This window comes from Manis pentadactyla, chromosome 11 (genome assembly GCF_030020395.1).
Source record: "Manis pentadactyla isolate mManPen7 chromosome 11, mManPen7.hap1, whole genome shotgun sequence".
NCBI lineage: Eukaryota > Metazoa > Chordata > Mammalia > Pholidota > Manidae > Manis > Manis pentadactyla.
The window spans coordinates 82,276,481-82,292,138 of NC_080029.1; the positions used below are offsets into that span (position 1 = coordinate 82,276,481).

The window sequence follows — 15,658 nt, forward strand, 5'->3', positions numbered from 1 at the left end:
CCTGCAACACCTATACATTAGCAAGGTACTTGGAAACTTCTGATATGGAAATAATACAAATTTAATGTTACTCTAAGTCAGTAAGGAAACTTTATAATATGCTTGTCATATAAGAAACCCTTCTATATATACAATAAATTGACTGTATACTTTCCTCATTGCCACTTTCATTTCTTTGTTCCTGAACGTATAGATGAATGAATTTTAAAAAAGGAGTAAGAACTGCATCAAAAACAGCCAGGAAGAGACGGAGCCAAGATGGCGGCGTGAATAGAGCAGCGAAAATCTCCTCCCAAAACCACATATATCTATGAAAATATAACAAAGACATCTCTTCCTAGAATAAAGACCAGAGGACACAGGACAACATCCAGACCACATCCACACCTGAGAGAACCCAGCGCCTTGCGAAGGGGGTAAGATACAAGCCCTGGCCCCGCGGGACCCAAGCGACCCTCCCCCCAGCTCCCGGCGGGAGAAGAGCAGGCAGAGCGGGAGGGAGACGGAGCCCAGGACTGCCGAACACCCAGCCTCAGCCATCCGGACCAGACTGGATACTAGGGAAACAGGGCAGCAAGAACGGTGAGCGGGTACCGGAGGCCTGGCACCAGAGGACATAAGAAAAGCAAGCGGCCTTTGTTGTTGTTGTTGCTGTTGTTGTTTTGTTGAGGTGTGTGCTTTTTGGAAGTCTTAAAGGGAAAGGAAACTCAATACTAGGGAAACAGGGCAGCAAGACCGGCGACCGGGAATCGGAGGCTGGCGCCGGAGAACAAAAGTGAGTGGCCAATTGTTTTTTGTTGTTGTTGTTGTTGTTTTCTTATGGCCAGCACTTTTTGGAAGTCTTAAAGGGATAGGGACCCCAATAGTAGGGAAACAGGGCAGCAAGACCAGTGAGCAGATGCCTGAGTCTGGCGCCAGAAAATAAAGAAAAACGAGTGGCCATTTTTTATTTATTAATTTTTTTTTTAATATTTTTTTATTTTTTTTTGTGGTCATTTTGTTTTGGCGGGTGATTTTTGGAACTCTTAAAGGGGCAGGGCGGGACACTTAATCCAGAGGTAGGGAATCCGGGGATCTCTGGGCACCCTAATCCCCTGGGCTGCAGGGAGCAGGGAGGCCCATTACGGAGATAAATAGCCTCCTGGCAGCTCCCCCTCCAACACGACTCCACCACTTTGGAGCAGCGGCCCGAGCAAGGCCACGCCCACAGCAACAGCGGAGACAAACTCCATAGAAGCCAGGCAGAAGGCAGAAACCCTGTCTGTGCCAGCCACCCAGCACAAGCCACTAGAGGTCGCTGTTCTCCCAGGAGAGGAGGGCCACAAACCAACAAGAAGGGATCTTCTTCCAGCCGTCACTTGTCCCAGCTCTGCAAACTATTCCTATCACTATGAAAAGACAAAATTACAGGCAAACCAAGATAACAGACACTCCAGAGAAGGAGACAGACCTAACCAGTCTTCCTAACAAAGAATTCAAAATAAAAATCATAAACATGCTGACAGAGATGCAGACAAATACGCAAGAGATATGGGATGAAGTCCAGAGGGAGATCACAAATGCCAGAAAGGAGATCACAGAAATGAAACACACTTTGGAAGGGTTTATAAACAGAATGGATAAGATGCAAGAGGCCATAGATGGAATTGAAACCAGAGAACAGGAACGCATAAAAGCTGACATAGAGAGAGATAAAAGTATCTCCAGAAATGAAACAATATTAAGAGAACTGTGTGACCAATCCAAAAGGAACAATATCCGTATTACAGGGGTAGCAGAAGAAGAGAGAAGAAAAGGGATAGAAAGTATGTTGGAAGAAATAATTGCTGAAAACTTCCCCAAACTGGGGGAGGAAATAATCAAACAGACCACGGAAATACACAGAACCCATAGCAGAAAGGATCCAAAGAGGACACCACCAAGACACATAATAATTAAAATGGCAAAGATCAAGGACAAGGAAAGAGTTTTAAAGGCAGCTAGAGAGAAAAAGATCACCTATAAAGGAAAACCCATCAGGCTATCATCAGACTTCTCAACAGAAACCCTACAGGGCAGAAGAGAATGGCATGATATATTTAATACAATGAAACAGAAGGGCCTCGAACCAAGGATACTGTATCCAGCATGACTATCATTTAAATATGATGGAGGAATTAAACAATTCCCAGACAAGCAAAAGCTGAGGGAATTTGCTTCCCACAAACCACCTCTACAGGACATCTTACAGGGACTGCTCTACATGGGAGCACTCCTAGAAAAAGCACAGAACAAAACACCCAAAATATGAAGAATGGAGGAGGAGGAAGAAGAAGGGAGAGAAGAAAAGAATCTCCAGACAGTGTATATAACAGCTCAATAACTGAGCTAAGTTAGGCAGTAAGATACGAAAGAGGCTAACCTTGAACCTTTGGTAACCAAGAATTTAAAGCATTCAATGGCAATAAGTACATATCTTTCAATAGTCACCCGAAATGTAAATGGAGTGAATGCACCAATCAAAAGACACAGAGAAATAGAATGGATAAAAAAGCAAGACCCATCTATATGCTACTTACAAGAAACTCACCTCAAACCCAAAGACATGTACAGACTAAAAGTCAAGGGATGGAAAAACATATTTCAGGTAAACAACAGCGAGAAGAAAGCAGGGGTTGCAGTACTAATATCAGACAAAATAGACTTCAAAACAAAGAAAGTAACAAGAGATAAAGAAGGACACTACATAATGATAAAGGACTCAGTCCAACAAGAGGATATAACCATTCTAAATATACATGCAACCAACATAGGAGCACTAGCATATGTGAAACAAACACTAACAGAACTAAAGGGGGAAATAGACTGCAATGCATTCATTCTAGGAGACTTCAACACATCACTCACCCCAAAGGGTAGATCCACCGGGCAGAAAATAAGTAAGGACATGGAAGCACTGAACAACACAGTAGAGCAGATGGACCTAATAGACATCTATAGAACTCTACATCCAAAAGCAACAGGATATAAATTCTTCTCAAGTGCACATGGAACATTCCCCTCAATAGACCACATATTAGCCCACAAAAAGAGCCTCAGCAAAATCCAAAATATTGAAATTCTACCAACCAACTTTTCAAACCACAAAGGTATAAAACTGGAAATAAATTCTACAAAGAAAACAAAAAGGCTCACAAACACGTGGAGGCTTAACAACATGCTCCAAAATAATCAATGGATCAACAAACAAATTAGAATATAGATCAAGGAATATATGGAAACAAATGACAACAATAACACAAAGCCACAACTTCTGTGGGATGCAGCGAAAGCAGTCTTAAGAGGAAAGCATATAGCGATTAAGGCACACTTGAAGAAGCAAGAACAATCCTAAATGAATAGTCTAACATTACAATTATCAAAACTGGAAAAAGAAGAACAGATGAGGCCTAAGGTCAGCAGAAGGAGGGACATAATAAAGATCAGAGAAGAAATAAAAAAAATTGAGAAGAACAAAACAATAGCAAAAATCAATGAAACCAAGAGCTCGTTCTTTGAGAAAATAAACAAAATAGATAAGCCTCTAGACAAACTTATTAAGAGAAAAAGAGAATCAACACAAATCAAAAGAATCACAAACGAGAACGGAAAAATCAAGAAGACTCCACAGAAATACAAAGAATTATTAAAGACTACTATGAAAACCTATATGCCAACAAACTGGAAAACCTAGAAGAAATGGACAACTTCCTAGAAAAATACAACCTTCCAAGACTGACCAAGGAAGAAACACAAAAGTTAAACAAATCAATTACGAGCAAAGAAATTGAAACGGTAATCAAAAAACTACCCAAGAAATAAACACACGGGCCGGACGGATTTACCTCGGAATTTTATCAGACACACACAGAAGACATAATACCCATTCTCCTTAAAGTTTTCCAAAAAAATAGAAGAGGAGGGAATACTCCCAAACTCATTCTATGAAGCCAACATCACGCTAATACCAAAACCAGGCAAAGACCCCGCCAAAAAAGAAAATTAGAGACCAATATCCCTGATGAATGTAGATGCAAAAATACTTAATAAAATATTAGCAAACCGAACACAAAAGTATATCAAAAAGATCATATAACATGACCAAGTGGGATTCATCCCAGGGATGCAAGGATGGTACAACATTCGAAAATCCATCAACATCATTCACTACATCAACAAAAAGAAAGACAAAAACCACATGAATATCTCCATAGATGCTGTAAAAGCATTTGACAAAATTCAACATCCATTCATGATAAAAACTATCAGCAAAATGGGAATAGAGGGCAAGTACCTCAACAAAATAAAGGCCATATATCATAAACCCACAGCCAACATTATACTAAACAGCGAGAAGCTGAAAGCTTTTCCTCTGAGATAGGGAACTAGACAGGGATGCCCACTCTCCCCACTGTTATTTAACATAGTACTGGAGGTCCTAGCCACGGCAATCAGACAAAACAAAGAAATACAAAGAATCCAGAATGGTAAAGAAGAAGTTAAACTGTCACTATTTGCAGATGACATGAATATTGTACATAAAAAACCCTAAAGACTCCACTCCAAAACTACTAGAACTGATATCGGAATACAGCAAACTTGCAGGATACAAAATTAACACACAGAAATCTGTGGCTTTCCTATACACTAATAATGAACCAATAGAAAGAGAAATCAGGAAAACAATTACATTCACAATTGTATCAAAAAGAATAAAATACCTAGGAATAAATCTAACCAAAGAAGTGAAAGACTTATACTCTGAAAACTACAAGTCACTCTTAAGAGAAATTAAAGGGGACACTAACAGATGGAAACTCATCCCATGCTCGTGGCTTGGAAGAATTAATATCGCCAAAATAGTCATCCTGCCCAAAGCAATATACAGGTTTGATGCAATCCCTATCAAATTACCAGCAACATTCTTCAATGAACTGGAACAAATAACTCAAAAATTCATATAGAAACACCAAAGACCCCAAATAGCCAAAGCAATCCTGAGAAAGAAGAATAAAGTAGGGGGGATCTCACTCCCCAACTTCAAGATCTACTATAAAGCCATAGTAATCAAGACAACTTGGTACTGGCACAAGAACAGAGCCACAGACCAATGGAACAGACTAGAGACTCCAGACATTAACCCAAACATATATGGTCAATTAATATTTGATAAAGGAGCCATGGACATACAATGGCGAAATGACAGTCTCTTCAACAGATGGTGCTGGCAAAACTGGACAGCTACATGTAGGAGAATGAAACTGGACCATTGTCTAACCCCATATACAAAAGTAAATTCAAAATGGATCAAAGACCTGAATGTAAGTCATGAAACCATTAAACTCATTGGAAAAAACATAGGCAAAATCCTCCTAGACATAAACATGAGCGACCTCTTCTTCAACATATCTCCCCTGGCAAGGAAAACAACAGCAAAAATGAACAAGTGGGACTATATTAAGCTGAAAAGCTTCTGTACAGCAAAAGACACCATCAATAGAACAAAAAGGAACCCTACAGTATGGGAGAATATATTTGAAAATGACACATCCGATAAAGGCTTGACGTCCAGAATATATAAAGAGCTCACACACCTCAACAAACAAAAAACAAATAACCCAATCAAAAAATGGGCAGAGGAACTGAACAGACAGTTCTCCAAAAAAGAAATACAGATGGACAACAGACACATGAAAAGAGGCTCCACATCACTAATTATCAGAGAAATGCAAATTAAAAATACAATAAGGTATCACCTCACACCAGTAAGGATGGCTGCCATCCAAAAGACAAACAACAACAAATGATGGTGAGGCTGTGGAGAAAGGGGAACCCTCCTACACTGCTGGTGGGAATGTAAACTAGTTCAACCATTGTGGAAAGCAGTATGGAGGTTCATCAAAATGCTCAAAACAGACTTACCATTTGACCCAGGAATTCCACTGCTAGGAATTTACCCTAAGAACACAGCAATCAAGTTTGAGAAAGAGCAATGCACCCCTATGTTTATCGCAGCACTATTTACAATAGCCAAGAATTGGAAACAACCTAAATGTCCATCGGTAGATGAATGGATAAAGAAGATGTGTTACATATACACAATGGAATACTACTCAGCCATAAGAAGAGGACAAATCCTACCATTTGCAGCAACACGGATGGAGCTGAAGGGTATTATGCTCAGTGATACAAGCCAAGCGGAGAAAGAGAAATACCAAATGATTTCACTCATCTGTGGAGTATAAGGAAAAAGGAAAAACTGAAGGAACAAAACAGCAATGGAATCACAGAAACCAAGAATGGACTAACAGGTACCAAAGGGAAAGGGACTGGGGAGGATGGGTGGGTAGGGAGGGATAAGGTGGGGGAAGAAGAAGGGAGGTATTAAGATTAGCATGCATGGGGGTGGGTGGGAGAAATGGGAGGGGTGTACAACACAGAGAAGACAAGTAGTGATTCTACAACATTTAGCTATGCTGATGGACAGTGACTGTAAACGGGTTTATAGTGGGGACCTAATATAGGGGAGAGCCTAGTAAACATAATATTCTTCATGTAAGTGTAGATTAAAGATAACAAAAAAAAAGAAAGAAAGAAAATGGGGATTACTCCATAATAGGATAAAACTAACTGTAAATCAATGATTAATGCATGCTTCAAATATCCTTAACTTTGATCACTTAAAGGGTGTCAGATGATTGCCTATGGAGGTACACATTTCTGATAATATTCCTTTCTCTTTAAAAAAAAAGCAGTTCCTGTGTGGTGACCTCCAATGAGTTCTACACAATGGTACAAAGGGCAGATCAAAGTGTGGGCAAAGGGTCTGTTTGTGTTTATACAGAGGATCAAAGCCTAATTTGGCTACCCAGAAAATGAACTAAGATACGATATGAAGAAGAACTTCCAACATCAGCACTCTCTGGAAGAATCGTACCAGAAGATGATCATCAAAAAACCTCAGAAAAGTTGCAGGCGATGCTGCAGTTGTAGCTGCATTCATCCCACCGGTTCCTGGACTTGCCATTGGAATGAAGAAGGAGATATCTAAGCTGACCTGTGCATACAATAAAACAACAAATTTGACTGGATCTACACTGTTGGAACTCAACCAAGAATTAGGAGAAGTGCAAGTTGTAGCGCTCCAAAATCTTACAACTACAGACTATCTACTGTTAAAAGAACATATGGGATGTGAACAGTTCCCAGGAATGGGCTGTTTTAATTTGTCTGGTTTCTCTCAGACTGTTCAAGTACAGTTGGACAATATCCATCATATCATAGACAAATTTTCACAAATGCCTAGGATGCCTAACTGGTTTTCTTGGCCTCACTGGAGATGGCTGGTAATCATAGATCTGCTTTGGTTATGTAACTGTATTCCTAATATGTTAATGTGTGTGTGCAATTTAATTGGTAGTTTAAAACCTATACATGCTTAAATTACTCTACAAGAAGATATGTCAAAGAAATAGTCAATCTTCCCATGTTTTCTTCCGTCTGCTACCTCTATAGCTTTTCTTCTTCCTTCCTAACTACAACCCTTAAATAGAATTCGTGCCTCATATTGAATTTACCGAGTATCATAATTCCTCCAAGTGCTAAAGATACCTCAAGACAAATGCTGGGCATAGAAATCACAGGGCATAAATCTGCAAAGAAGTAAAATGCTAACCTTTTCAAACAATAAGGCTTCTCTCTCACTTACCAACTTTACATTTCCCTGTATGGCCCCGGAAGATGACTGGTTAGCCAGAGACGGGTAAGATTCCTCAAGGGAGGAACAACCTAAGACAGGCACAGTCGCAGGGGGGCCATCAGGTGAGAAATTGGGGATCAACAGAGGTGAGGCTTAGAACCTCACCCCCCCTGTTTTGAGAGAAATCTTCTGCATCCATGGATGTTTTATTGCCCTTGTCTAGCTTGGATTAACACATAGTCTACAGACACACACCTGATCGTCTACATTTGCTCTCTTACAACACCAAACTATGTTTTCTACCTTTATCTTGCATCTACCTATCACTTCAGCATTTTATTTAAAAATAATAATAATAAAGGGAGAAATGTGGGATTCACATATAAATCAACTATAAAAATCAAACAAATATTCATATTTGACCTGATTGTTTATAGTTCATAATGAGTGATCAAAACCGAAAGTTTCTGTGATGACTGCCCTTGTACTGTTCACCATGTAAGAACTTATTCACTATGTAAGAATTTGTTCACCATGTAAGAACTTGTTTTTTATACTTTAGAAGATTGGAGACTGTTGAGAATTAGGCTTGGGGTTGATTAATGATTGTGCATTGAGTCCCCTATACAGAATTTTATTGTTGCTAACAACCATTTGATCAATAAATATAAGATATGCCCTCTCAAAAAAAAATATTGCACTGGGTTAATTCAGCAAATAAAAATGGAGAAGAGAGCAAAAAAACACCCAGGAATTTGTCTAGGTGTGATGTGGGGTGAGACCAGGTATACACAAAGATACAAGGACCAAAGAACAAAACCACCACCGTGACATGAGTTGACAAAGTGGAGAGGGCCTTGGATAAGCCACCAGCAGAATGCTTCCGAACAGTGATCATGATAAAAATGTAGGAGACAACCAGTATGAAGAATGATCCCAGAGATATAAAACCACTGTTGGCTGTGACCATGAACTCTAGTCTGTAGGTATCCGTGCAGGCAAGTTTAATGACCTGAGGAAAGTCACAGTAAAAGCTGTCTATCAAGTTAGGACCACAAAATGGCAACTTTATAACAAAAACCAATTGAATCACAGAATGGAGCAAGCCAATTATCCATGCAGCAACCAGAAGCAAAATACACATTTTCTGGTTCATAATAGTCAGATAGTGAAGAGGCTTACATATGGCAACATATCTGTCAAAGGCCATGGCGATGAGCAGCACCATCTCCACACCACCAATGATGTGCAGAAAGAATATTTCAGTGATGCAACCACCAAAGGAGATGATTTTATGTTTTCTGAAAAGGTCATAAATCATCTTCAGAGTGATGACAGAAGAAACTCCCAGGTCAATGAAGGAGAGGTTGGCCAAGAGAAAGTACATGGAGGAGTGTAGGTGAGGGTCTGAAGTCACAGTGAGCATAACGAGGGAGTTTCCCATCACGCTTGCCACATAAAAAGTGGATGAGAACACACAGAGGAGAAGTTGGATTTTCCAGGAACTGGTGAGTCCCACAAACAAAAATTCTGACACCATAGAGTAATTTGTTCCATCCATTGATTTATCAGCTGGAATGTTTCCAGAATAAAAAATAAAGAAACTGAAAGAATGTTAATCTGGTTCTACATTATCATGATTAATTATCAATAATTAATTACATGATAGTCACACTGTGAAGACTATACACCCCCTCAATTCCTTCTCTGGGCCTTACCATCACTAAGTTAGCATTTTATCTATGGTCACATAAAGCAGTTGAGTCACTTGGCCTCCAGTACTATTCATCTATGAACAAAAGAATGGAACCACTATGAAAACAAAGTAGATTGCATGACAAGGGTTAGGCAGGCAGGGAAGGTGGTACAGTGCAACATACACAGAAAAAGAAAGAACAGGTGGAGATGGCATTTGTCAGAACTAACAAATACTATTTAAACTGTTCATATGATTCATCCTCCATTCAACATTTCTCACTTTTTCTTTTTTTTCAGTTTAAGCCTTTTCCTCTTATTTAGACTAACCTTTTTTTTCTTTTTTTTAAAGCAATTTCCCCACTCCCAAGTCAGGCCAGTAAAGATTACATGAAAACCGGCACACCTATTAGCTGAAATACAGACACCCCAAGTCACCAAGTGAGAATTTACTTTCCAAGTGAAAAGTAGAACAAATACATAAAAGAGTCTCCTGGCGTTTTCCCTAAAGGTTTCACCCTCCTGCCACACACACAAAGGACTGTTACAGATCCAACTCCATGTCGGTTTCTTGGCTTTTTTGTAGAGTGCCTCACTTCTTAACCTCACCTCATCTCAGGCACATATGTTTGTTGTAATCATTCTTACACCACTAATTACAATCACATTTGCAATTCACACAAAGCTCACAGAGCAGAGGTGAGGATAACAGAACCAGGCATAGAACAGAGAGGTGACTCAAGAGTGTGACAAGACAAGGGTAAAATAGATATTTATGTCACAGGGCATTTGCCTGAGCACCCAGAAGTAGAATAGTTAGTAGCCAGGACATGGCCAAATGTACAAGGGAAGGGTAAGGGATATTGTTATGGGAAGTCAAGGAAGGAAGGAAGCCATTTGACTTATCATTCCAGATACTTCACAGTCTCTGAATTATGTGAACTGTGTGTGTGCTTGCCAATATCATAGTTGACATATAACCACTGACCCTCTCCTGTCCCTTCACCTCCCATAGCCCCTTTTATCCCTCCTGTCTCATCAGACCTAGAACTAAAGGGAAGGGCAAGAAAAAACCAGAAATAGAAACAAATGGATCCCAAAGCTTTGCCTTTTAATATGTGTTTATATATGCACACATACACACACTTTAGTGAAAAGCAGTTATGACCTTACTATCCCACAGTCCTCATTAGTGATTATCTCATCCAAGTTTATCATTTACTTGGAGAAAGTAGTGGTCCAATGAGGAATGAACAACTAGTTTTGGACAGAGATTATAGGGTTTTGAGTTGGCATATGGCCTGGGATTCTACACTCTAGAAAACTAATAAACTGAGAAGAGATAAGCCAAACTTAGATCTGCTCAGTCTAAAACAGCACTAGTTACATGTCATTATTAAATAAGAAGAAAAATCTATTTCCTCAGTAACATTAGCTATATTTCAAGTGCTCAGAGAAGCTAGAGGTTATGTACCGCATACTACAATATAGAACATTTCCAAACACTACTCATTCTTAAGAGAAAAATCAAAATCCCAATCCCTCCATGAAAACTGCCCTAGTGACTCCACTGTATATTCATTTATTCCCTCTCTTATTCTTAGAAATTAAATTTTAACCAAAAATTAATAATCTCCCCACATAAAGATAAACCACAATATATAGCACCATAGGAGAAGTTCCAGATGTTTTATGTTCCAGATGAAGGACACACAGGTGTCCACCAGCAAATTCAGAGACAGCTTTACAAAGGAAAAAGGACTTGATGTGAGTTTTAGAAAATTACTAGGAGTTTAATTAGCTGAGAAGAGGTAATTACTGGTTTGTCATTTAGAGAAATCCTTTTCTACTAATCATTTAATTCTTCATTGGTTTCAATTTTATAGATTCTTTTTCCCTAGCGATATTGTAAATTTGAGAAAGGTAGGACCATTTCTTCTGGCTCACGTGTTTCCTAAAATAAAAAATGAAATAATTAGCAAAGATTTTTTTATTGTTAGTTAATAGCACTTCTCTGACATAAAGCCATTTCCCATTTCCTCAGGTCTGCAATTTTTGCACAATTCCTGTTTTTCTCATATACCATCTTTTTCTGTCATATCCAGCATGCATAAAGGAGTTTTCCAAATTCAATAAGTATTAACATACTTTCCAACCACTCCTAAGGGAATGCCTGATATTCATGTTATACAGTTCTTGTTAGGGAATAAAGAAGCCTTCTCTCAAGAATTATAATGGCCCATGGATTAATTTCATGAAGTTCTAGAAACAACAAGTACATAAAAGGAAAAGAGAAAGGGGTGGGGGAGTGAAAGGAAAAGAGAACCAACTGTTACAACAGCCAGCATAGCACAAAATTTACAGTTTCTATCTTCCACACCCCATGATATAATCAGTAGTCATCTTCCAGGCCATCCATCCATAAAGTTACAGAAGAAAATACAGAGGAGGTGGAGCCAAGATGGCGGCGTGAGTAGGACAGTGGGAATCTCCTCCCAAAAACATATGTATTTTTGAAAATACAACAAATACAACTAATCCTAAAAGAGAGACCAGAAGACACAGGACAACAGCCAGACTACATCCACACGTGCGAGAGCCCAGCGCCTGGTGAAAGGGGTAAGATACAAGCTGCAGCCCGGCTGGACCCGAGACCCCTCAGCCCAGCTCCTGGCAGGAGGAGAGGACTCGGAGCAGGGAGGGAGAGGGAGCACAGGACTGCTAAACACCCAGCCCTAGCCATCTGCAACAGAGCGCAGACACAGTGCATGCGTGGAGGGCTGGAAACTAGGGAAACAGGACAGCAAGACCTCTGAGGGGGTCCCAAAGCCAATGCGCCTGTGACAAAGAAAAGCGATGCTTTTTGAAAGTCTTAAAGGGACAGAGATGCCACAGCTGGATGGAAATATACCAGGTCACAGCCCAGCAGCAGGAAATTCCAGGGAACTCCGAGTGCACTAACCCCATGGACAAGAGCTCAGAGACCCCTCACAGAGGTAAACAGCAAAACAACCCCACGTCCGTTTCCCCTCTGGGGCCCTGCCATAGCAGATTAGCAGCCTGAGACTGCCATGCCCTAAGTAAGAGAGCTTCCTCCATACTGGCCGGGCAACATACAGAGACCCATTGTACACGCAATTGCCCAACACAGGCCAAGAGGGGTCACAGTTGTCCAGGAAAGAAAGGCCAGAAGCCAACCAGAAAGCTGATAGATGCGTCAATAGCACTCCACTGCACCTATCAAAATGAAAAGTCAAAAAAATTTGATCCAGACAGGAATAACGCAGACAGCTTCGGCATCTGCTACATATTCCCCTGAGAAGGAACCTGGGGAGATAGATTGAACCAGTCTTCCTGAAAAAGAATTCAAAACAAAAGTCATAACCATGCTGATGGACTTGCAGAGAAATATGCAAGAAATAAGGAAGGAGAATACAGAAATAAAACAAACTCTGGAAGGACTTCAAAACAGAATGGACAAGATGCAAGAGACCATTAATGGACTAGAAAACAGAGAACAAGAATGCAGAGAAGCTGATGCAGAGAGAGATAAAAGGATCTCCAGGAATGAAAGAATTCTAAGAGAGCTAAGTGACCAATCAAAATGGAACAATATCCACATTATAGGGGTACCAGAAGAAGAATAGAGAGACAAAGGGATAGAAAGTGTCTTTGAAGAAATAATTGCTGAAAACTTCCCCAAACTAGGGGAGGAAATGGCCTCTCAGACCACAGAGGTACACAGAACTCCCATGACCAGGGATCCAAGGAGGGCAACACCAAGACACATAATAATTAAAATGGCAAAGATCAAAGACAAGGACAGAGTATTAAAGGCAGCCAGAGAGAGAAAAAAGGTTACCTACAAAGGAAAACCCATCAGGCTATCATCAGACTTCTCAACAGAAACCCTACAGGCCAGAAGAGAATGGCATGATATACTTAATGCAATCAAACAGAAGGGCCTTGAACCAAGAATACTGTATCCAGCACGAATATCATTTAAATATGAAGGAGGGATTAAACAATTCCCAGACAAACAAAAGTTGAGGGAATTTGCCTCCCACAAACCACCTCTACAGGGCATCCTACAGGGACTGCTCTAGATGGGAGCATTCCTAAAAAGAGCACAGAACAAAACACCCAACATATGAAGAAGGGAGGAGGAGGAATAAGAAGGGAGAGAAATAAAGAGTCATCAGACCGCGTTTATAATAGCTAAACAAGTGAGTTAAGCTAGACAGTAAGATAGTAAAGAAGCTAACCCTGAACCTTTGGTAACCAAAACTTAAAGCCTGCAATGGCAATAAGTTCATACGTTTCAATAATCACCCTAAATGTAAATGGACTGAAAGCACCAATCAAAAGACACAGAGTAATAGAATGGATAAAAAAGCAAGATGCATCCATATGCTGCTTACAAGACACTCACCTCAAACCCAAAGACATGCGCAGACTTAAAGTCAAGGGATGGAAAAAGATATTTCATGCAAACAAAAGAGAGAAAAAGGCAGGTGTTGCAATAATGGTATCAAACAAAACAGACTTCAAAATTAAGAAAGTAACAAAAGATAAAGGAGGACATTACATAATGATAAAGGGCTCAGTCCAACAAGAGGATATAACCATTAAAAATATATCTGCACCCAATAGAGGAGCACCAACATATGTGAAACAAATACTAACAGAACTAAAGGAGGAAATAGAATGCAATGCATTCATTCTGGGAGACTTCAACACACCACTCACTTCAAAGGACAGATCCACCAGACAGAAAATAAGTAAGGACACAAAGGCACTGAACAACACACTGGAACAGATGGAACTAATAGACATCTACAGAACTCTACAAACAAAAGCAACAGTATACACATTCTTCTCAAGTGCATATGGAACATTCTCCAAAACAGACCACATACGAGGCCACAAAAAGAGCCTCAGTAATTTCAAAAAGATTGAAATCCTACCAACCAACTTTTCAGGCCACTAAGGCATAAAACTAGAAATAAACTGTACAAAGAAATCAAAAAGGCTCACAAACACATGAAGGCTAAACAACACGCTCCTAAATAATCAATGGATCAATGACCAAATCAAAATGGAGATCCAGCAATATATGGAAACAAATGACAACAACAACACAAAGCCCCAACTACTGTGGGATACAGAAAAAGCAGGCTTAAGAGGAAAGTATATAGCAATCCAAGCATATTTAAAGAAGGAAGAACAATACCAAATGAATGATCTAATGCCACAATTATCGAAACTGGAAAAAGAAGGACAAATGAGGCCTAAGGTCAGCAGAAGGAGGGACATAATAAAGATCAGAGAAGAAATAAATAAAATTGAGAAGAATAAAACAATAGAAAAAATCAATGAAACCAAGAGCTGGTTCTTCAAGAAAAAAAAATAAAATAGATAGGCCTCTAGCCAGACTTATTAAGAGGAAAAGAGAGTCAACACAAATCAACAGAATCAGAAATGAGAAAGGAAAAATCACGACGGACCCCGCAGAAATACAAAGAATTATTAGAGACTACTATGAAAACCTATATGCTAACAAGCTGGGAAACCTAGGAGAAATGGACAACTTCCTAGAAAAATACAACCTTCCAAGACTGACCCAGAAAGAAACAGCAAATCTAAACAGACCAATTACCAGCAACAAAATTGAAGCAGTAGTCAAAAAACTACCAAAGAACAAAAACCCGGGACCAGATGGATTTACCTCGGAATTTTATCAGACATACAGAGAAGACATAATACCCATTCTCCTTAAAGTTTTCCAAAAAATAGAACAGGAGGGAATACTCCCAAACTCTTTCTATGAAGCCAACGTCACGCTAATACCAAAACCAGGCAAAGACCCCAAAAAAAAAGAAAACTACAGACCAATATCCCTGATGAACGTAGATGCAAAAATACTCAACAAAATATTAGCAAACCGAAAACAAAAATACTTCAAAAGGACTGTACACCATGACCAAGTGGGATTCATCCCAGGGATGCAAGGATGGTACAACATTCGAAAATCCATCAACATCATCCACCACATCAACAAAAAGAAAGACAAAAACCACATGATCATCTCCATAGATGCTGAAAAAGCATTCGATAAAATTCAATATCCATTCATGATAAAAACTGTCAAAAAAATGGGTATAGAGGGCAAGTACCTCAACATAATAAAGGCCATATATGATAAACCCACAGCCAACATCATAATGAACAACAAAAAGCTGAAAG

At 39.6% G+C, this 15,658-nt stretch overlaps 1 protein-coding gene across 4 annotated transcripts; it reads right to left on the reverse strand.

Annotated features, from left to right (window-relative positions):
- Window positions 1-204: 204 nt before the first annotated feature.
- LOC118913499 (olfactory receptor 4F3/4F16/4F29-like) lies at window positions 205-9,312 on the reverse strand. Of its 4 annotated transcripts, XM_057488642.1 has the most exons (4): window positions 8,463-9,312; window positions 5,058-5,065; window positions 3,813-3,825; window positions 205-222 (listed from the first exon to the last, which is right to left on the reverse strand). In XM_057488642.1, the coding sequence occupies exons 1-4, from the start codon at window positions 9,276-9,278 to the stop codon at window positions 205-207; spliced, it is 855 nt and encodes a 284-aa protein (XP_057344625.1). In that variant the 5' UTR covers window positions 9,279-9,312. The 4 variants fall into 4 exon arrangements, with proteins under 4 accessions (XP_057344625.1, XP_036743426.2, XP_057344623.1 ...); XM_036887531.2 differs by lacking the exons at window positions 3,813-3,825; window positions 5,058-5,065 and adding an exon at window positions 2,118-2,131 and having other exon boundaries at window positions 8,465-9,312; XM_057488640.1 differs by lacking the exons at window positions 3,813-3,825; window positions 5,058-5,065 and adding an exon at window positions 2,341-2,354 and having other exon boundaries at window positions 8,465-9,312.
- Between the last annotated feature and the right edge of the window lie 6,346 nt (window positions 9,313-15,658).

Excerpts from the sequence above, each read along its gene's own strand:
- LOC118913499 (XM_057488642.1), bottom strand. The coding sequence starts at position 9,278 with ATGGATGGAACAAATTACTCTATGGTGTCAGAATTTTTGTTTGTGGGA.